At 36.3% G+C, this 21,533-nt stretch overlaps 1 protein-coding gene and 1 non-coding gene across 2 annotated transcripts; one reads left to right on the top strand and one right to left on the bottom strand.

The window, feature by feature from the left end:
* Positions 1-15,816: 15,816 nt before the first annotated feature.
* On the bottom strand, positions 15,817-15,920 carry LOC127743150 (small nucleolar RNA R71). The gene has a single exon (XR_008004474.1). It is a non-coding gene; the product is annotated as a small nucleolar RNA R71 (small nucleolar RNA).
* A 649-nt stretch (positions 15,921-16,569) lies between these two features.
* On the top strand, positions 16,570-17,439 carry LOC107482448 (uncharacterized). Its single transcript, XM_016102941.1, has one exon. It carries the CDS (start codon positions 16,570-16,572, stop codon positions 17,437-17,439), a length of 870 nt encoding a protein of 289 aa, XP_015958427.1.
* The last annotated feature ends 4,094 nt before the right edge of the window (positions 17,440-21,533 follow it).

Here is a 21,533-nt window from a genome sequence, read left to right as displayed (position 1 = left end):
CGTGCCGATAGTTCAAAAAGCGTGGCGAAAAGTTATCGGTACGCTTTTTAGCACTTTTCGGCACGCTTTAAAAGCATGGCAGAAAGCTTATTTTCTTGTAGTGTTGAAAATTTAAAACAGCAACAAATTGATGATTTGAGTAATTATCTCTAAAAGACTCGTAAGTAGAATTAGTGCTAGTTTTTGCAAAATGAGTTGCATATGAAAACTTTCTTTCATCAAAAACAAAATTCCAAGATAGATATAGTTTACCATAAGGGGAAAGGCATTTGGAGCCTTTATATTGATGATCATATCCCAAAAATAAACAAAGATGTGATCTATAATCAAACTTATGTTTGTTATAAGGTCTTAAAAGGGGATAGCAAGTGTATCCGAATACATTCAAAAAACTATAATCTGGTTGTTGATGATAAATCTTCTTAAAAGGAGATTGATTTTGTAATATAAGAGTGATCAATCTGTTGATCATGTAAGCTGCAGCAAGGAATGCATCATCACAAAATTGTAATGGCAAGGCACTTGTGGCTAAAAGAGCAAGGCTTACCTTAGTTAGGTGCCTGATGAGCGGATATTTTATACGCTTTTTGATGTTATTTTCTTAGTGTTTTAGTATATTTCATCAAGTTTTATTATGTTTTAGTAAATTTTAATAAAAAATTCACTTTTTGGATACTACTTTGAGCTTTTGTGTTTTTCTTATAATTTTAGGTGAATTTTGGATGAATTTGCCAAGTTTTTGAAAAGTCTGATTCTAAGGCAAGGAAAGCATATAGATGTTGTCAAATTCTGACCTCCGTGCATTCAAACGAGCATTTTTGGAGTTACAAAGATCCAAATGACGCTTTTTTAATGGCGTTGAAAAGCTAACCTCCAAAGCTTTCCAGCAATATATAATGGTCTATTCTTTTCTTTGGATTGGACAGCCCAAAATGGGCGTTGAACGACCAAACTACCCCCTAGTGGGCGTCCAACACCCCAGGAGGACAAAGGCTGGTGTTGAACGCCTAAACCTGGCCTTCAACACCACAAGGGGAGCAAGGAGCAGCATATTTACTCCCTAGTGGGCGTCCAACACCCACCCCTTCAAGTTAGAAGCCAAGCTCAGTCCAAACACTCACTAAGTGGGCCATGAGTGGATTTTTACGCACTTTTTTGTTCAGTTTATTTCACTTTTGTAATGTCTTAATTATTAGATCAGTATATATATGGGAAGATCACCTATATTTAAGATCCTCTCCACCACATTCGAACCTTACACTTTATTTTCTGTACAGTATGAGCAACTAAACCTCCTAGGTTAAGGTTAGGAGCTCTGCTGATTCCTATGGATTAGTGCAATTACTTTTCTACTTCAATCTATGTTTGATTATATTCTATGATGCATTGTCATTCTTCATTCTTATGAATCTCGATTCTACATGAGTTCCTTACGAGTCTTGACCCGGATAGTATTGAGTTATATCTTGAGAATGCATCACGGGTTCCAACAAGTTATCTGAGCTAATTGGGGTATGTGACATAAAACCTCGTTAGTCAGGGGTAATTGAGGTTTCTATGACTCTAAGAACTAGAATCATAGAGCGTCAGTCTCTGATCCGGAAGATCCAACCTTGTCTATGGTGTTTTGAGTAGGATCATTAAGAGATTGAATTGCGTGCGCTTCCCCATCTCCCAGATTGATCTAGTCTATTCGGATGTTTGGTTTGGACCTGAGAAGATTAATGACCAGGACCAATGGCTTAATCACTTACAGCCTTGCCATTGAAGGAATCACTCATCATTGGAGTAGTGAGCATGACGTGTTAATCCAGAAGAAGAAGCATCTCCAAAGCCTTAACTAATCTATCATTACTGTCTTTACATTAACTCTTTATCACTTTTGTTATTTGCTCATTTATGCGTTTATAACAAACAACAACTATCTTTCTATTCGTCTGACTAAGATCTGCAGGATAACCACAGCTCGCTCAATCCGACAATCCTCGTGGGATTCGACCCTCACTCACCTGAGGTATTACTTGGACAACTTGGTGCACTTGCCGGTTCAGTTGTGCGAGTCACAAATTTGCACACCGGTGCCTATGCTTTTGATGCGGATCAATCATTGGCTTAGACATTCACCAATTTTAAAACTCATTTACATCACAAGTATAGTCTAAACCGATAACCAAGCCACAATCAAAGTTTAGAAAAGTGTCACAAAAGTTAAATCAACAACCGGGAGTGTTAATCCCGGATTGTTCTTCCTTGGACTTGCAATTGAATACACATCATTGGTTATGGAATTTGGTAGGTTTTAAATATGAGTGCAGAAAGGTAAGGTAACTAGAAATTAAAGAGCAATCAACAACAAAATTGCAATAACTAAAGGTAATAAGCTAGTAAACAACTATCTAGTAAGCATGCAATTGAGATGGCACTACAAGAGAAGCAGAGGATGACGGCAGAAAATTGGCGGCCGTTCACATAATCACCGCAAATAGGCAAGTTAGCTGTGGTTGTGGTCGCAATCTAATCAACGCTGGAAATCAATTTCATAAGAGCTTCATTGTTATAGCGCAATATCCTCTCTTTTTTTCTCACGAAGTCAATTGTGTAAGGGCGCGAACCATTTCTCTAGAATCCTTACCGTCGTGGTGCTCCCCTCTGTCAATTCCAGTAGTCTCGTCATCCCATTGTTGTATGCATCACTCAACCGCTCCCCCTTCCTCCATCATTGCGCGCACCCCTTCATTAGGTTTGCTAATCCTTCTTTCAATTTGGTTGAGTTTTCTTCTTGGTTTTTATTTTCAACTTGGCTCATATTGATGTTTTTCTTCTTGATTTGGCTATGTATAGTCAAGAATCAGATTTGGAATTTGTTTTCTACCTTGCACGAACAGAAAAGGAGTAGAGGCAAGAAACACACCTATGCGCTAAAATCGTTGCCGACGTGCCCCTCTACCCATCAGTACCGGCTGCATTGTGCTTCCCCTTGCCGGTGGGTCTATCGCCGATTTGCGCTCTCCTTCCTCTGGTCCTGTTATTAGGTCTGCTCAGCTTCTTGGTTCAGATTATTGGTACGTAAAAAATTCTTCCTTCAATTTTATTGTGTTTTCTTTTTGTCTTCAGAATAATTAAATTGGTTCCCTTTAATATTTTTCTTCTTGGTTCGGTTTCGATTTTAGTTAATGGGTATGGTTTGTCTAAAAAATTCCCCTTTCAATTTGGAAATTTTTTTTTTTCATTTCAGATTTCAATTTGGTTCACATCATGCTTTTTCTTTTTGATTTGGTTACAATTTTTTGGGTTTTGTTTTTGTTCTTGCCAAGAACACAGAACAAAAGGGGGGTAAAGCAAAAGAAAGGCTTGCAAGATGCATCGATACTGCCACCTCTATTCTGGGTCTTTTCTATCTAGTATGTGTATATTATTTGTTGCTGTCGTCATTACCTATTTCAATTTGGGATAGAATCAGCTTTCTCCAATTTGGATTCATACTAAATATGTTATGCATTATTAATAAATTTGTGAAAATAGTATTACTATATGTTAATAATAATTTAGATTTACATGTATGTATCTTAATATGTTTTGGATTGGTGTTTTGTATTTTGAAGGGAAGAATTTAGTGGATTTACTATCTTTACTAGATAGTGTTTGTTTTCTTTTAATCAAGTCATCTGTGTAAGTAGATTTCTTTATTGAATATGGTGAAGGGAGCATATACAGAATAGAGGAAGTAATTGGTAAAGGAAGCTATGGTGTTGCTTGTTCTGCATATGATTCTCACATAGGAGAAAAGGTTGCAACTAAGAAAATCACGGATGAGCCAGTTATTAATAAAAATATCTTTTATTAATAAACAAGAATGTTTATATCTTATTTATGTTATATGAATAAAATTTATAACATAAAATAACTTATTATTAATTACTTTATTACTTCTGTGGTATATTATGAACACTTAATAATTCTACATTTAAACTAGCTTTATTTTATACGAGACTCATAATTAATACTGTTTTATCTCTTTCAACTGCACCAGACTTATTACTTCAGGTAAGGAACCTTAATTCGAAAATCACCAAGAAGAGGAATTCTATTATTGATCAAAATAAAAAATCTCAGCAAGAACTGACATAGAATTTATTTAGAAGTTCAAAAATTATTTTATGCATGTGCGTGCTTACACAGTATTGGATTTATATTTTAATGGTTTTCTTGTTTAGACAATTTCTTTGAATCTCTCTCTTTTTGCTGCCATTGTAGCAAATAATTATTCTGAAAACTCAATTTTTGAAAATCATGAAATAATAAAGCAACACATCAGCCAAGAGATAGTTTCAGAATAACTACTCATTGTTGTATTTTTGGAAGTAAAACATATCATTGATTGGGATGCTTAGTCATTGGTGGGTTTTAGATTTTGTATACGTAAATGACATTGACTAATGTTATTTTTTCTTAACCTTGTGTAATTGAAAATAACCCATTAATTATTCCTAGGTTTTATTTTGGATTGATATTATTTTATGGTAATTTTTTTGGCTTATCATTTCTTATTAGAGACACCAAGTCATTATTACAAGTCTGTTTCAATTTTCTATATGATAAATTTTAAAAATAAAATTGCTTCTCAAGTGTCTTATTTGTCTCTAACCTTTTCTCCTGTATTCCCTTTTTTTAAGGACACTTTTCTTTTTGTTTTTCATTTTTTGACCTTGTAACTAGCAATTTTTTCGTTCAGTAATTTTTTGAAAACGCAAAATTTTGCAATGAGTAAGCATCCAACTTAATACCTTTTGTATGCTATATATTAGATTGATTGAAAGTAACTTTGTTTTTGTTTCCTTTTTAATGTATTCTCTTACTCTCTATATGGTTTTGCTTATAACAAATTATCCAATTTAAATTTTTTAATTGGGTCCCCTTCCATTATCGTGATAAACTGTCACGGGCTCTTTTGACACATAGAACTAATTTTTGGTTAAGTTTTTTTAGTTGTATGACTTTATTAGTTTTTTATTCATTTCTTTCTATGATTTCATTAAAGTAGATATAGATAAGAGTTGGATCTCAAAGCCACTAGGTAGTTTAGAATATAAGGCCGGCTTAAACAGATTTCTGGACTTTGTAGTTGCTAATGAAGCCTCTGATGGTACACTATTTAACTAATAAAGGTATAAATTGTAATGTCACAGTCAAAACTATAAGGGAGGAGAGTTGATAGAGGAGAAATATGGATCTTACAGTACAAACGACCTGATGGCACCTATATACATGAAGAAGCTCGAAGGATTGGTGTAAGTATTTACTTTTGATTCTTTATGTTGTAACATGTTGGATTGGTGTATAAAAATATGTTGAGTATGCTTTATGCCTAGTGTGATTATGTATGCTTATTTACGTTTGCAGGATAAAATATCTAAGATTGAGCAGCGTGATGAATCCACGAGAATATTGTCTGAAAATGATTTCCTTGCCCAATAGCAGTAGAGAAGATGAAGAGGCATGCAATAGAGAGTGTGCTAACTTATTTTATTCAATGGCAAGGTGGAGAGTTGCCACCAGACATCGCTGCATGGATAAATTCTTTAGATGGATATGGCGAAAAATAGAAATTAAGAGTCGTGTGACCTTTTATTTGAAGTATATGTTTAGTTGACTATGTAGCTTTATTATCTAGTAAAATAATTTTTTTTTGTGACTAGTGAAATACTTTATTAATATTAATATAAATATGTCAGTTTCTTTCGCAGTTAAATATTTATAAATTTTCGGCCTCAATTTAGATTTTTAGAGAAAACTAATAAGAATTTAAAAATAAAAAATCTAAAAAAATATCCCCAAGTTAATAAACGAAAACAAACTAAATATTATATTTTAAAAAAAATTAATCCTAGAAACAGTGGCAGTTTAAAACCGCAACAAATAAATTTCATATAAAATGCTACAACAAATTGCAACGGTTAAGGAGAGTCGCAAATATGTGGGAAAATCACTCTTGGTAATATTGGGGCAGTTTAAAATCGCCGCTGATCTAACCGACACAAATTAACTGATTTGTGGCGGATATGCCAGCGGTTACTGAGAACCGCCGCAAAATGCCATTCCTGTGCCCTTATGCGCAGCGGCGATTCAAAACCGCCACAAATCGGCAAATAAACCGCCGCTATTCTCCATTCATCTTGTAGTGTGACAAAAATTAAAAAGTAACTACACTAAGAACAACGGAATTAAACAAAAAAAACTAAGAGAATTGAATTATAAAAGAGATAGTAATCAAATATTTAAAAGGTCTTTACTAGGGTTGAGGATTTAGGCATCCTATCCTTGTTATCAACCACAAACATGGAAATTATTAAGAGTTATTCCCACCTCGCCATCCCCTAACATCATGAAAAAGTCAAGTAGGCATAATTGATCTCAATCCACAAATCTTAATTAACTTATCAATTAAGTTGATAAAAGATTAGCGTTAGTAGAAACCAAATCAACTAACAACCCTCAATTACCAGTCAATATTGGACATTGATAACTCAAGGGTCCCTAATTACTCAACTCCAAGCCAAGAATTCAAAAATCTACTTCATAGATAAAGTAAATATTTCATCAAACACTTGGTGAGCAATAAGAGAAAACACCATGAGATTATAAAAATTGATCAAAATTAAATCCAATTACTATCAAATATCAATAACAACAACTCAATTAACACATAAAATATAAAAATATCGATACATTAATAGAAATTCAAAATTAACAAAGTTTAAAAACTAAGAAAATATCAAATTAACTCAAAGATGACTCATGAAATATTCTAAAGAAAATTAAAGTAAGAGAATAACAAAACTAAAGCAAAACTCTAACTAAACAAGTTTGGAGTTCAGAATTAAATGCAAAATTAACAAGAACTCTAGAAAAAGCTAGAGAGAACCTAAAGTTTTTCTCACTAGAAAACTAAAAACTATGCAAAATTATGTGGAATTAATGGAATGATGGAGTGTGTGTGTCCCCCTTTGAGTCCAGGCCTCAAATACTTCAAAATGGAGCTGAATTGGCCCAAAATTGCCCCCAAAACCGCGGTCACGTGCTTCCATTAATGAGGCATGCGCTGCATGTCATGCATACACATGTTTGCCAGATCTTCAATTATTCAATTTTTCATAATTTCTTCACTTTTGCATGCTTTTGCTCCATCTTCTAAGTCATTTTTACCCTGTTAAATCTGAGATCATTCAACAAATACATCACAATATCGAATGGAATGAAAGTAAATTAGAATTGACAGTTTACTAGTCCAAAAAGCATGTTTTTAATGCCTAAGCACAAATTAGGAAAAAATCATAATAGCATGCATTCTTGGCGAATAAATGCAAGATAAGTTGATAAACTCCATATTTTCTATCCAAAAATTATCATAAAATAGGGGTTTATCAACCTCCCTACAGTTAAACACTAGCATGTCCTCATGTTAAGTATCAAAAAATATAATAAATATCTTCATCCTTAGTCATCTTTTTCTTTTGTTTGAGTCTTGTGTCAATTTTTAAGTTTGGTGTCCCTTTGGTACTCATTTCTTTTCTCGAGTCTTTTTGAGAATTGTTCTTGTTTTCCTTTCTTTGTGTTCGAAAATTTTTTGGTATTTTTCTTGGTTTGATCTTAAAATCTTTAAATTTGGTGTCTTTTAGTAGTTTTTATTTCAATTGTTTCAAAAATAGTGTCTTTAATTTCAAAATTTTTAAGTTTGGTGGTGTTTGCTTTTCGAATTTTTCGAAAATTTTTCAAAAATTGAATTTAAAATTTTAAGTTTTGGTGTCTTGTTTAGTAATCTTGTTTTTTTTCTTGTTTATCTTTTTCTATCTTTAAATCTCTATCTTATCTTTTTGTTTGATTTTCAAAATTTGTTTTCTTATCTTTAATTTGATTTCAAACTTTAAAATTTTAGTAGTCTGTTAGTGATGAGCTGATATTTTGTACGCTTTTGGGCATTATTTTTATATAGTTTTTAGCATGTTTTGTTTAGTTTTTATTAAGTTTTTATAGGTTTTAGTGTTAAATTCATATTTTTGGATTCTACTTCGAGTTTTTGTATTTTTGTGCAATTTCAGTTATTTTCTGCCTGAAATTGAGGAGTTAGAGCAAAAGTCTGATTCAGAGACAGAGAAAGCACTGAAGATGCAGTTCGAATCTGAACTCCTTAATAGTCTATAATTTGCTTCGGATTAGAAGGCGCAAAACTGGCGTCCAACGCCAACATCCTGCCCCCTTCCAGGTGTCCAGCGCCCAAGGAGTAGAAACCAGCGTCCAAACACCCAGAAAGGACCACCCTAGCCAGCGTTCAACGCTTTAGAGGTTCCCTAGCATGTGGATCTCATGAAAGCTCAGCCCAAACACTCACCAAGTGGACCCCAGAAGTGGATTTTAGCACTAGAAGACTGTTTTACCCTTTATTATGTAAATCTTAGTCATTAGCTTAGTATTTAAAGACTTTTTACACCTCTCATAGAGGAAAGTCTGCCATATTTCGAATTCTATCATTATATTTCCTTTTAGTATGAGTTTCTAAACCTCCTAAGTTGAGAGAAGGAACCCTGCTGAGTCCTATGAATTAATAAAAGTATTATCATTTTTCTTTGATCCGTGTTTGATTAATTCTAAGATGTATATTCGTTCTTCATCAACATGAATGCGTTGAATTGGCATAAGGTTATCACATTCTATATGGGTTCAGAGTGCGTCTTTCATCGGACAATGATGAACTACCAGCTTGATTATGTATCTCTCAGACAGCTAATCCACGACTTCGTTGGGGACTTCTCGAGACATCAGTTCAGCCGATTTATAGGGAGATTAGGGTCTCTGTGGTAGAGGCTAGAACTAAAGCTGCAGCACCCTCAGATCCGGAAGATTCGACCTTGTCTGTGGCGCTTTGAGTAGGATCACCAAGGAGAATGAACTGCAGGAGCTTCACCCTCAATCAGAATGGATCTGCACTAACCCTAGGGTTCAGATCTGGAAGAGTATTGGCGGCTGCTCAAACCAGCGTCAATCACATACAGCCTGCCATTGAAGACATCATTCACAAGCAAAGAAGACAGTAATACCAGAGTTAATTCAGGAATACAAAGCAACTCCAATCCTTAACCATATTCCTATTACTAATTGCCCTTAAATCAATCCAACTAATTTCATTCTAATTCACAAATACAAATTATGAATAGTTTCCTCTAATCCAATAGCCTTCTGATTCGCCTAACTAAGGCCTGCAAGATAACCATAACTTGCTTCAAACCACAATCCATGTGGGATCGACCCTGACTCACTCAGGTATTACTTGGACGACCCAGTGCACTTGTTAGTACAGCTGTACTGAGTGTGGGGATCGGGTAATTTTTATTTTTATTTGAGTCTTTTATTTTTATTTTCTTCTTCTTCAATTTTTGAAAAATCTAAAAATTTTTTCAAAAATATTTTTATTTTCTTTGTTTAATCTTTGTTCTTAGTTTAAGTCTTACCTGTTTCCTGTTATCTTTTTCAAAAATTTTAATTTTTTTTTTCAAAAACCTTTTTCAAACAGTTTATTTTCAAGCATCCATAGCTTTCTTTGTTTGATTTTTATTTTTGGTTTGAGTCTTTTTGTTTTTATTCTTGGTAATTTTCAAAAATTGAGTCCTTTTTCTAAAAATTTTTTAAAATTAGCGTCTTTCTGTTTGAATCTTATTTCAATCTTTAAGTTTGGTGTTTTCTTGTGTTTTTCTTTATAATTTTCGAAAATTTTATGTTTAGTTTTCAAAAATTTTAATTTTGGTGTCTTTTACATTTTCTTGTGTTCTTTGAGTTTTTGAGTCTTGTTCTTAGTGTTCTTGTATTTTCTTTTGGTTTTGATCTTAAAATTTTTAAGTTTGTTGTCTCTTTGTGTTTTCCCTCCAAATTTTCAAAAATTAGGGGCATTAGATCTAAAAATTTTAAGTCCTGTGTCTTTTACTTGTTTTCTCTCTCTCCTCATTAAATTCAAAAATAAAAAATATCTTTTCCATTTTTATTTTTACTTAATTTTCAAAAATTATATAAAAAATTCAGATTTTAGTTTTAAATTTTTATCTTATCTTATCTTAGCTTTCAATTTTCAAGATCAAATCTTTTCAAAAATCATATCTTTTTCAAAATCTTATCTTATATGTTTATCTATCTTTAAAATTCAAAAATTAAAAAATTCAAAATCTTATCTTATCTTATTTTAAAATTTAAAATTCAATTTCAAAATTTAAAATTTAAATTTCAAAATCAAACCTTTTCAAAAATCAAATCTTTTTCAAACCCTTATCTTATCTTGCTTCAATTTTAAAATTCAAATTTCAAAATTTTAAAATTCAAGTTTTCAAAATTCAATTTTCAAATTTTAAAAATTAAAACTTTTTCAAAATTCAAATCTTTTTCTTGTTTCAAATTCAAAATTTAAAATTCAAAATTTAAAATTTCAAAATTTAAATTTCAAAATTCAAATTTCGAATTCAAAATTCAAAATTTAATTTTAAAATTACAAAATGTTAAATTTTAAATCTTTTTGATTTATAACTTATCTTCTCTTAACTTCCCTATCTTATCTTTCTTACCTAACTTATCTTTTCTATCTTATCTCCTTTTAAATTTTAAAATTAAATCTTTTTTAAATCTTTTCAATTCTTATCTTATCTTGCTGACTTTTTCAAATATTATTAAAATTAAATCTTTTCTAATTTTCTATCTTATCTTATTTTCAAATCTTTCTTAATTAGTTACTTGTTCTCTCCCTTCTTTTTCAAAACTTACTAACTAATTCCCCTCTCTTCTAATTTTCAAAATTTATTAATTATTTCTTTTATTTTTGAATTAGTTTTCCATTGTTATTTTATTTATTTACTTTATTTTCGAAAAAATTTAAAATTTAAAATTCAAAAATTCAAATTCCATCTCTCTCCCTCTACTTCTATTCTTCTTATCTTCTCAAGACATCTTACTGGAAGTGCTCTATACTCTAATATAGAGACACATACCTTCCCACTTTCATGTTTCCTGACTAAGTGTAAGGAACAGGAATATTTCACCATGAACCCGAATGGGGATGAACAGTTCAGAAGAACTTTGGGATCTTATACAGCCTCCACTCCTGACTTATATGGAAGCAGCATTAGCATACCTCCTATAGTAGCTAACTTTAAGCTCAACCCGTAGTTAATCATTCTAGTGCAGTAAAACTGCCAATTTCATAGACTTCCACAAGAAGAGCCCATGGAATTCCTTACAGAATTCCTGCAATATGCTGACACAGTATACACTAAGGGAGTAGACCAGGATGTCTACAGACTGATGCTTTTTCCCTTTGCTATTAAAGGCCATGCAAAGAGGTGGTTAGATAACCAAGCCAAGTCTAGCTTGAAAATATAGAATCAGCTGGTGGACAAGTTTTTGAATCAATACTTTCCTCCAAAGAAGCTGACCCAGTTGAGACTAGACTTCCAAGGCTTCAAACAAGGAGATAATGAATCCCTTTATGATACTTGGATGAGATACAAGATGATGCTACGAAAATGCCCTATTGAAATATTTTCAGAATGGGTAAAGTTAGACATCTTCTATTATGGACTCATAGATACGACTAAGATGTTCTTAGACCATTCTACTGGTGGTTCAATTCACATGAACAACACCATTGAAGAAGCTCACGAGCTCATTGAGACAGTTGCCAGCAATCAGCATCTGTACCCATCTAATGAGACTCTAATGAAAGGAGAGGTTAAGATAGTGTCCATTGAGTTAGACCTTCCTGAGCAAAGTGAGTCATTAATCCAGCAACTGTACTCCCTTGCATAACAAATGTTCAAATTGCAAGAGATGTTGCAAGAAGCCCAAGCCTCTAAAAAGAATATAGAGGCACAATTGAGTCAAGCTAGACTGTACTTGTCTGAATAGATAAGAGAAGAGTTCCAAGCTCTTCAATTAGGGAGTACCCTGAATAACCAGCCTCAGAACAGTAAGAGGCAGGGAGAGGAAGAAATGGCAGCAGACTAACAAGCTGCAGCCCAGGGTACCATCAGGGGCGTTAAGCGCCCAGAAAGGGATGGAAGTTAGGGCGTCCAACGCCCAGAAGGGGGCAGCCCAGGCATTGAATGCCAGCCCAAGAGAGACCAGATACGTGTAAGTGCTGGGAGCACCTCTCCTAATTAGGTTGGTGACCTTTCTTTAGGCACTATAGACACTCACCCTGTACCACTCATGGCCCTTGAGTTCAAGGCCAAGTTACCATACCATCAAAGACTCTAGAAAGTAGAAAAGGATAGGCAATCTACCAAATTCTTAGAAGCCTTTAAGAAGCTGAAGATCAAAATCCCCTTTGCAGAGGCTCTTGAACAAATGCCTCATGTAGGACATACTGAACAACAAGAGGGATTGGAGGGAAGTAGAGACAATAGCTCATACTAAGGAATGCAATGCAGTCATTCAAAGGAACCTTCCTCAGAAACTGCGGAGACACCCTAACAATCTTCTCAAAGACACAGAAGTAAATCCAAAAGAAGAGTGTCTGGCCCTCATTAGTACCAAGGAGGCTGAGCCTCAGATTGTACACTCTGTTGAGGAACTAAATGAAGAAGAGACTCAAGAAGAGGTTCGGAGCACATTGTTGCACGTCCCACTTATGGGAAGAAAGCCTGAAATACCATACCCTCAGATGCCCCAAAAGGAGACCAAGGATGATCAATGCACACAATCCTTGGAAGGCTCTGAAAAGATGCACATCAATATTCCTTTTGTTGAGGTTGTGGAAGAATGGTCTCTATCTACTGGAAAAAAACCTCTCTGATGCTGAGAGAGGCGAATTGGTGATGAGGTTAGAAAAGGATTACATGGTTATCAAGGTCCTTCAACCTCCACTACCCCCTGACAAAGGAGGTACTTCCATGCAGAGTACAATATTGGAGCCTCCTCCCCTAGTGAAAACTCATACAGTTTCCCCAGACATCAAACTTAAGTTTGGTGTTGGGCAGTCATCACCCACCAAGGAGGAATGTCCCAAGAGGAAAATGCATATGGGGTGGAGAAATAATACAAGCCCTACCCTAACAAGCAAGGAAAATCAAGCTCATCACACTAAAAGAAAGCTTGTTAGGAGGAATTCAAATTTAAGGGTACTAATCTCCTCCTCTTCTCCCATGGGGTCATTTCTGTTAACCAACTGGAAGAAGAGGTGGAAAGTCAGCAATCGAGTGTCAAGCTAATGACATTAAAGAAGCTCTTGTTGGGAGACAACCCAACCATGAGTAAAGTATTTCTGTTCTTATTTCCTTTGTTTATTTTCATTTGAGTTTATTTTAGCTTATTTTTAAAGATTTCCCTTGCTCTTTAAAAGTTGTGATCATGTGCAGTAGTTAGAACAGAAACAGAAACAGTTAGAGCTGGAAATAGAACACCCTGGAGCAGAGACCTTGCTGATGTTGAACGCCAGACAAGGAGCCAGAGTGGGTGTTTAACTCCCTCTGGGGAGCAACAAGCTGGCGTTGAACGCCAGCCATGGTGTAGCAGCTGGGCGTTCAACGCCCATATGGAGGGTAGGAAATTCAATTGCCCTGGCCTCTCAGGACCAGCGTCCAAACGCCCAGAGAGGACCCCTAGCTAGCGTTCAACACCCTAGAGGTTCCCTAGCACGTGGACCTCATCAAAGCTCAGCCCAAACACTCATGAAGTGGGCTCTAGAAGTTGATTTTAGCACTAGAAGACTGTTTTACCCTTTATTATGTAAATCTTAGTCATTAGCTTAGTGTTTAAAGACTTTTTACACCTCTTATAGAGGGAGGTCTGCCATATTTCGAATTCTATCATTGTATTTCCTTTTAGTATGAGTTTCTAAACCTCCTAAGTTGAGGGGAGGAGCCCTACTGAGTCCTATGAATTAATAAAAGTATTACCGTTTTTCTTCGATTTGTGTTTGATTAATTCTAAGATGTATATTCGTTCTTCATTAACATGAATGCGTTTAACTGGCATAAGGTTATCACATTCTACGTGGGTTCAGAGTGCATCTTTCATCGGACAATGATGAACCACCAGCTTGATTATGCATCTCTCAGATGGCTAATCCACGACTTTGTTGGAGACTTCTCGAGACATTAGTTTAGCCGATTTACAGGGAGATTAGGGTCTCTGTGGTAGAGGATAGAACCAAAGGTGAAGCATCCTCCGATCCGGAAGATTCGACTTTGTCTGTGGCGCTTTGAGTAGGATTACCAAGGAGAATGAACTGCAGGAGCTTCACCATAAATCAGAATGGATCCGCACTAACCCTGGGGTTCAGATCTGGAAAAGTATTGGCAGCTGCTCAAACCAGTGTCAATCACATACAGCCTGCCATTGAAAACATTATTCACAAGCAAAGAAGACAGTAATACCAGAGTTAATTCATGAAGACAAAGTAACTCCAATCCTTAACCATATTCCTATTACTGATTGCCCTTAAATCAATCCAATTGATTTCATTCCAATTCATAAATACAAATTATGAAAAGTTTCCTCTAATCCAACAACCTTCTGATTCGCTTGACTAAGGCCTGCAAGATAACCATAGCTTGCTTCAAACCACAATCCTCGTGGGATCGACCCTAACTCGCTCAGGTATTACTTGGACAACCCAGTGCACTCGCTGGTACAGCTGTACGGAGTGTGGGGATTCGTGCACCAATTAGTTATCTTTCCTTTTAAATTTTCATTTTAAAAATCTTTAAAATTTTAAAATCTTATCTTTTCTTTTCTTTTTTTTTTGAATTTTTGAATTTCAAAACCTTTAGTTAGCTTTCTATTTTTAAATTTCAAAATTTTTTAAAATTAAATCTTTTATCTTAAATTTTAAAATCTTATCTTATTTTGTTTCTCTCTTTTAACTTTCTCCTTTTAATTTTAAATTTCAAAAAAAAATTCAACTTCTTACTTTTTAAAATTTCAAATATTTTCAAAAATCAAATCTCTTTCAAATCTTTCTTAGTTTGTTACTTATTTGTTTCATTTTAATTTTAAAAGTTTTATTCTTTCTAATTCTTCTCTCTCTCTTCTTTTTCGAAATTCCTCTTCTTCTTTTCTCTCTCTTATTTTCAAAAATCTTCTTATTTCTCTCTTTAATTTTGAAAATTCTTTTTAAATTAAAAAGCAACTTTCTTTTCTTTTCTTTTCTTTTCTTCTAATTTTCTAACAAGGACCTCTATACTCTGACATAGAGACTCCTTTCTTCTTCTCTTCTTGGCTTCTCTTTTATTGTTTATGAATAGGAGTAGGAATAAAGAACCTCTCTTTGATCTGAATCCTGAACCTGAAAGGACTCTAAGAAGGCTTCTGCAATAAGCTCAGGCTAGCAGAGCCGTAAGAAATCTTACAAGAGCTTTAGAATAAGAGGTAGAAGAAACAACAATGGCAGATAATCCAGACAGTAGAGGTGATGTAAGAAAGGTCCTAGGATCTTACACAGCATCCAATTCTGATTTGTATGGACGCAGCATCTCCATTCCCGTCATTGGGGCAAACAACTTTGAGTTGAAGCCTCAACTGGTCACTTTGGTACAATAGAACTGCCAGTTTCATGGACTTCCACAGGAAGATCCTAACAAATTCATATCTGACTTTTTGCAGATATGACACTGTCAAGACTAATGGAGTAAATCTAGAAGTCTACAAGCTCATGCTCTTTCACTTTGCTGTAAGAGACAGAACAAGGCTATGGCTTGATTCTCAGCCTAAAGAAAGCCTAGACACATGGAGAAGGTGGTCAATAATTTCCTGGCCAAGTTTTTTTCACCTCAAAAGCTGAGCAAGCTTAGGGTGGAAGTACAAACTTTCAAACAAAAAGAGGGTGAATCCCTCTATGAAGCTTGGGAAAGATACAAGCAACTAATCAGGAGATGCCCTCCTGACATGATCTCAGATTGGACCATGTTGGATATCTTCTATGATAGCCTATCTGAAATGTCCAAGATGGCATTGGACCACTCTGCATGTGGATCACTCAACTTAAAGAAGACGCCTGAAGAGGCACATGAGCTTATTGACATGGTTGCCAACAACCAGTACATATACACTTCTAAGAGGAACCATGTGATCAATGGTGCTGCTCAAAAGAGAGGCGTCCTAGAAGTACGCACCTTAGATGCCATCTTGGCTCAAAATAAGCTCATGTCCCAGTAGATCAACATGATCACTCAGCACTTGAGTGGGACACAGAGCTCTGAGGCTTACTGTCCAGAGACAACCTATGAGTTAGACGTAGGTGATAACACCTGGACCACCATAGAAGAGGTGAACTACATGGAAAACTCCTCAAGAAACTCCAACAACAATCTCTATTCGAATACTTTCAATCAAGAATGGAGGAACCACCCTAACTTTAAGTGGAAAGATCAACAGAAGCCTCAATAAGACTTCAGTAACAATCAGGATAGAATGAACCAGAATAGGATTAGTAATAGACCCTATGAAACTTCTCACCAATAATTGGAGACACCCAAGCAGAGTCTCTCTGACTTGGCTGCTATAGTCTCCAACCTCTCCAAGACCACCCACAGTTTCATGGCTGAAACTAGGTCTTCCATCCAGAACATGGAGATACAGGTTGGTCAGCTGACTAAGAGGATCCCAGAGATTCCTTCCAACACTCTTCCAAGCAACACAGAGGTGAATCCAAAGAAAGAGTGCAAGGCCCTCACTATAGAGGTTGTAATAGAACCTAAAGAGAAGCCTGCTATTGATGAACTCAAAGAAATCAGAGCTCATGAGGAGACTGATAATGTCACCTTACACGCCCCTTTGTTGGAAAAGGAACCTGAAGAATACTCTTCTTCAGAAGAGGATGATGAGTCCAAGGAAGAGCAAATTGCTCGATACTTGGACATCCTCAGGAAACTGAAGGACAACTCCTCTCATACAGAGGCATTTGAGGGGGAAGAAGAACCTGTGGTACTGGCCAAGGAGTCTAGTGCCCTAGTTCAGAAGAAGTTTCCTCAACAGCTACCGGATCCCGGAAGATTCCTGATTCCCTTTACTATAGGGACCATCACCTTTGAGAAGGCACTATGTGACCTTGGCTCAAGCATCAATCTAATGCCACTCTTTGTAATGAAGAGGCTAGGAATTCTAGAGGTGCAGCGTGCCAAGATCTCATTAGAGATGGTAGACAAGTCCCTGAAAAGGGCATATGGCATGGTGGAAAATGTCCTAGTGATGGTTGAAGACCTTTACATCCATGCTGATTTCGTAATCCTAGACAAAGGGGAGGATAGAGATGAATCCATCATCCTTGGAAGGCCTTTCCTAGCCACTGCTAAGGCCATTATTGATGTGGAAAGAGGAGAGCTAGTCTTAAAACTACATGAGGATTGTATCTTGTTTAAGATACCCAACCCTCAGTCTCCCTCTGACAGAGTTGGTACCACTGTGTAACACATAGTGTTTTAGCTTTCTCTCTCAATGCAGAGCTTTACAGAGCCCCCAGATACCAACTCTAAGTTTGGTGTTAGGCAGTCATCATCAAGCACTAAGAAGGAAAGTACTGAGAAGAAGGTACCTAAAGGCTGGAGGAAAATAAGATCCCCACTGAATGCCTTTCACTTGGAATGAGAGTTGTCTTCACTAAAAGTCCAGTCATTCTACACATAGTGAGTAGAATCCTGTCTTTAGAGCATATGGAGCTCACCCATGAGAGTACAGGAAGAAAGTTCACTGTTTGGGGGTGAAGATCTGAGCCCCTACCTCCGTATTAGAACTGTTCATCAAGCTAATGACGATAAAGAAGCGCTTGTTGGTAGGCAACCCAACTATTAGCATAGTATTTTCTATTATTTTTCATTTACTTTATTTTGAATTCATATTTTAGTTTTTCTCTTACTTTTTGATGTTTGTGATCATGTACAGCACTTAGAACAGTGACAGAGACACTCAGAAGTGGAAACAGAACACCCTGAAGGGATCCCCTTACCAGCGTTGAACGCTAGACAAGGAGGAAGATGGGCATTCAACACCTCTCAGGGAGTAAGGACTTGGCATTGAATGCCAGAAAGAGACCATGCTGGGTGTTTAACGCCCCAAGGGGAGTATGGAGCTGGCGTTGAACGCCAAGAAAGGAGCTTCCTGGGCATTCGACGTCCAAGAGGGAGTATGCATTGGCGTTGAATGCTAGTCAGGGAGCAAAGCTGGGAGTTCAACGCTATAAAGGGGGCAGCCAAGACCAACTATTTGGTCTTCTATGGGCATTCAATGCCCATTCCTGGCATTGAACGCCAAGGCGGCAAAGAATTTGAAATTCCTAGCCTCTCAGGATAGTGGGTCCCACAGAATCTCCACGAACCCCACTCACTTCAAATTCAAACCATTCCCACGCATTCTTCCCTCCCATTCAACCGAACACAACCCCATTCCCTCTCTTATAAATACCTCCTCATACCTCTCTTCATACTCCCACCTTCTACACACTCTCTCCCTCTTACCCTATACATTTCACACACTTCGCCCCTTTCTCATCCCCCACTTGGCCGAAGGCTTCTCTCCCTTTCCCCTCTATATTTCTTCTTCCTTGTATTCCCCTCTTTTCTTTTTGTTAATATTTGCTTGATGACGAGCAAAGATCTTAAGTTTGGTGTTACAAAAGCTTTGTTTTTTTACTTTTACCATTCCTAAGTATGGCACCAAAGACCAGTGAAGTCTCAAGGAAAAGAAAGCGAAAAGCTCCCGCTTTCTCTTCCGAACTATGGAAATCATGGAGATTCCTCACTAGAGCCCACCAGGATCACTTCTATGCTACAAAAGGGTGATTTTTGAAGTCCCTTTTAGGCTCAAGGAGGATGAGTATCCAGAAATCCTTGAAGAAATCTGGAGAAGGGACTGGGAAATTTTAGCCCATCCTATCTTAGTTGTTGGCACACTAATAGTGCAAGAATTCTATGCCAACACTTGGGTCACGAAGGGGCATGACACTAGCGTGAACCCACAGTCTAAGAACTTCCACACCATGGTTCGAGAGCAACTCTTGGACTTTATCCCAGAAAGTGTGAGGATGGCGTTGCAACTGTCTCAATTGCAAGGTAACTTACACTCCTACACAAAAAGGGTCAACTCTGATCAAAGGTTGGAGAAAGTGCTCGCAGACATCTGTGTGGAGGGAGCCCAATGGAGACTAGATGCACACGGAGGCTAGATGCACAAGCAAATCCTACCAAATGAGTAGGCTTGACCTCAAGCTAGTGGCGAGAGGATGGTTGGAGCTTGTGCAATGATGCATCATACCTACTAGTAACCGGTCTGAAGTTACTATTGACCGAGCAATAATGGTGCACTACATCAAGCTCAGAAATGAAGTAGAGGTGCATGAGGTAATCTCTCAAGAAATATACAACGTAGCCACGAAAGCCTCCACTAAGACAAGGCTAGCCTTCCCGCATCTCATCTATCGCATGTGCAATTCGGTCAGGATTAACATTACAGGTGACGCCCTCATGGAGAAGGATAAGCCCATCATGAAGATGAGGATGGAGAATGTTAGAGAGCCGGCACAAGAGCCTATGTAGCCGCCTCCACCAGAAATCCCTGAGATGCCTCTAGGGATGTATTTTCCTCCCCGAGACTATTAGGATCAACTGAATACCTCAATAGGGGATCTGAGCTAACGTGGAGTAGCTAATGGTAGAGCACAATGAGCATGCCACCATCCTCTATGAGATAAGAGAAGATCAGAGAAGGCTGATGGAAGAACAACTGAGGCAAGGGCGTGACATAGATGAGATCAAACGCTCTATTGGATTCTCCAGGGGAATCAGCAGCCACCGTCACTGAGGTTGTTGAGTCCCATTATTCCTCTACCTGTCCTATTTCTGTTTTCACTATATTTTTATTTATTGTCTATTTTCTTTTCTAAGTTCATGATCATGTTTAGTAGTTTATTTTCTTATTTTATTTCTATTATAAGATATCCTCTGTATCCTCACCATGCTTAAAAAGAAAAATTATTTGAAAAAGAAATAGTGAGATGCATAAGTTTTAAGTATATCATGATTTATTTCAATTAATCTAATGTGGTGGCCATGCATTTTTCTTTTGAATGTATGAATTAACAGTGTATAATTGATGTTGAAATTGAGAATGTTGGCTCTTGAAGAATAAAGAATTTAGAGAAGTATTATTGACTCTCTGAAAAATAAAAAATATTGATTTTTGAAGCAAGAAAAATCAGCAGAAAAAGAAAAAAAATAAAAAGAGCAAGGATCCAAGGCTTTTAGCATCAATGGTTAGAAAGGTCAGAAATTGGCCTAAAAAGCTCAAATGAGTTGCTATCCCTAACTAAATGCTTGTGGTGTGAAGGTGTCAAGTAAAAGATATTGAGACTGAGCAGTTAAAGTCGTGAACCAAAAGCAAAAGAGTAAGCTAAAGAACTCTGGGCACCACTGACTGAGAATTTAAGTAAAGCTAAATTCGAATCCAAGGGGTTCCCCCAGTTAAGTGCCTGTGGCGTTTATGTATCCGGTGGTAATACAGAAAAACAAAACGCTTAGAGTCATGGCTAGGCTCAAGAGGTGCAAAGCAACAAAAGAAGCTGTGTTCAACAATCAAGAAGAGCTAAACTAAGAGAATCAATAATACCATCCAAATTCTAGTTCTAAGAGATGTCAATATTTCTGAACTTCAAGAGAAAGAAAGATGCCAAAACTGTTCAGAAGTAAGGAGCTATTAGCCCCATTCAATTATTTAGAACTGAGCTTCACTGAAAACTTTAAAACTTATTGTATATTCTCTTCTTTTTAGTATATTTCTCTTCTCTTTAGTCCTACTTGTTTTTGGTTGCTTGAGGACAAGCAACAGTTTAAGTTTGGTATCATGATGAGCAAATATTTTATACGCTTTGTGATGATATTTTCTTAGTGTTTTTAGTAGATTTCATCAAATTTTATTATGTTTTAGTAGGTCTTAATGCAAAAATTCACTTTTTAGATACTACTTTGAGCTTTTATATTTTTCTTACGATTTTAGGTGAATTTTGGATGAATTTGGTAAGTTTTGGAAAAGTCTAATTCTGAGGCAAGGAAAGCATAGCAGATGCTGTCAGATTCTGACCTCCGTGCATTCAAATGAGCATTTTTTGAGTTACAAAGGTTTAAATGACGTGTTCTCAATGGCGTTAGAAAGCTAACTTCTATAGCTTTCCAAAAATATATAATGGTCTATATTTTTTTCAGATTGGACAGTCCAAAATGGGTGTTGAACGCCCAAACTAACCCCTAGTAGGCGTCCAATGCCCCAAGAAGACCAAGGCTTGAGTTGAATGCCCAAACCTGGCGTTCAATGCCATAAGGGGAGCAAGGAGCAGCATATTTACTCCCTAGTGAGCGTCCAACACCCACCCCTTCAAGTTAGAAGCCAAAGTCAGCCCAAACACTCACCAAGTAGACCCATGAGTGGATTTTTGCACCTTTCTATTCAGTTTATTTCACTTTTGTAATTTCTTACTTATTAGATCAGTATATATATGGGAAGATCACCTATGTTTA

This window comes from Arachis duranensis, chromosome 1 (assembly GCF_000817695.3).
Source record: "Arachis duranensis cultivar V14167 chromosome 1, aradu.V14167.gnm2.J7QH, whole genome shotgun sequence".
Lineage (NCBI taxonomy): Eukaryota > Viridiplantae > Streptophyta > Magnoliopsida > Fabales > Fabaceae > Arachis > Arachis duranensis.
Note: the sequence above shows the minus strand (reverse complement) of the source record. Positions and strands in the feature narration are given on the sequence as shown.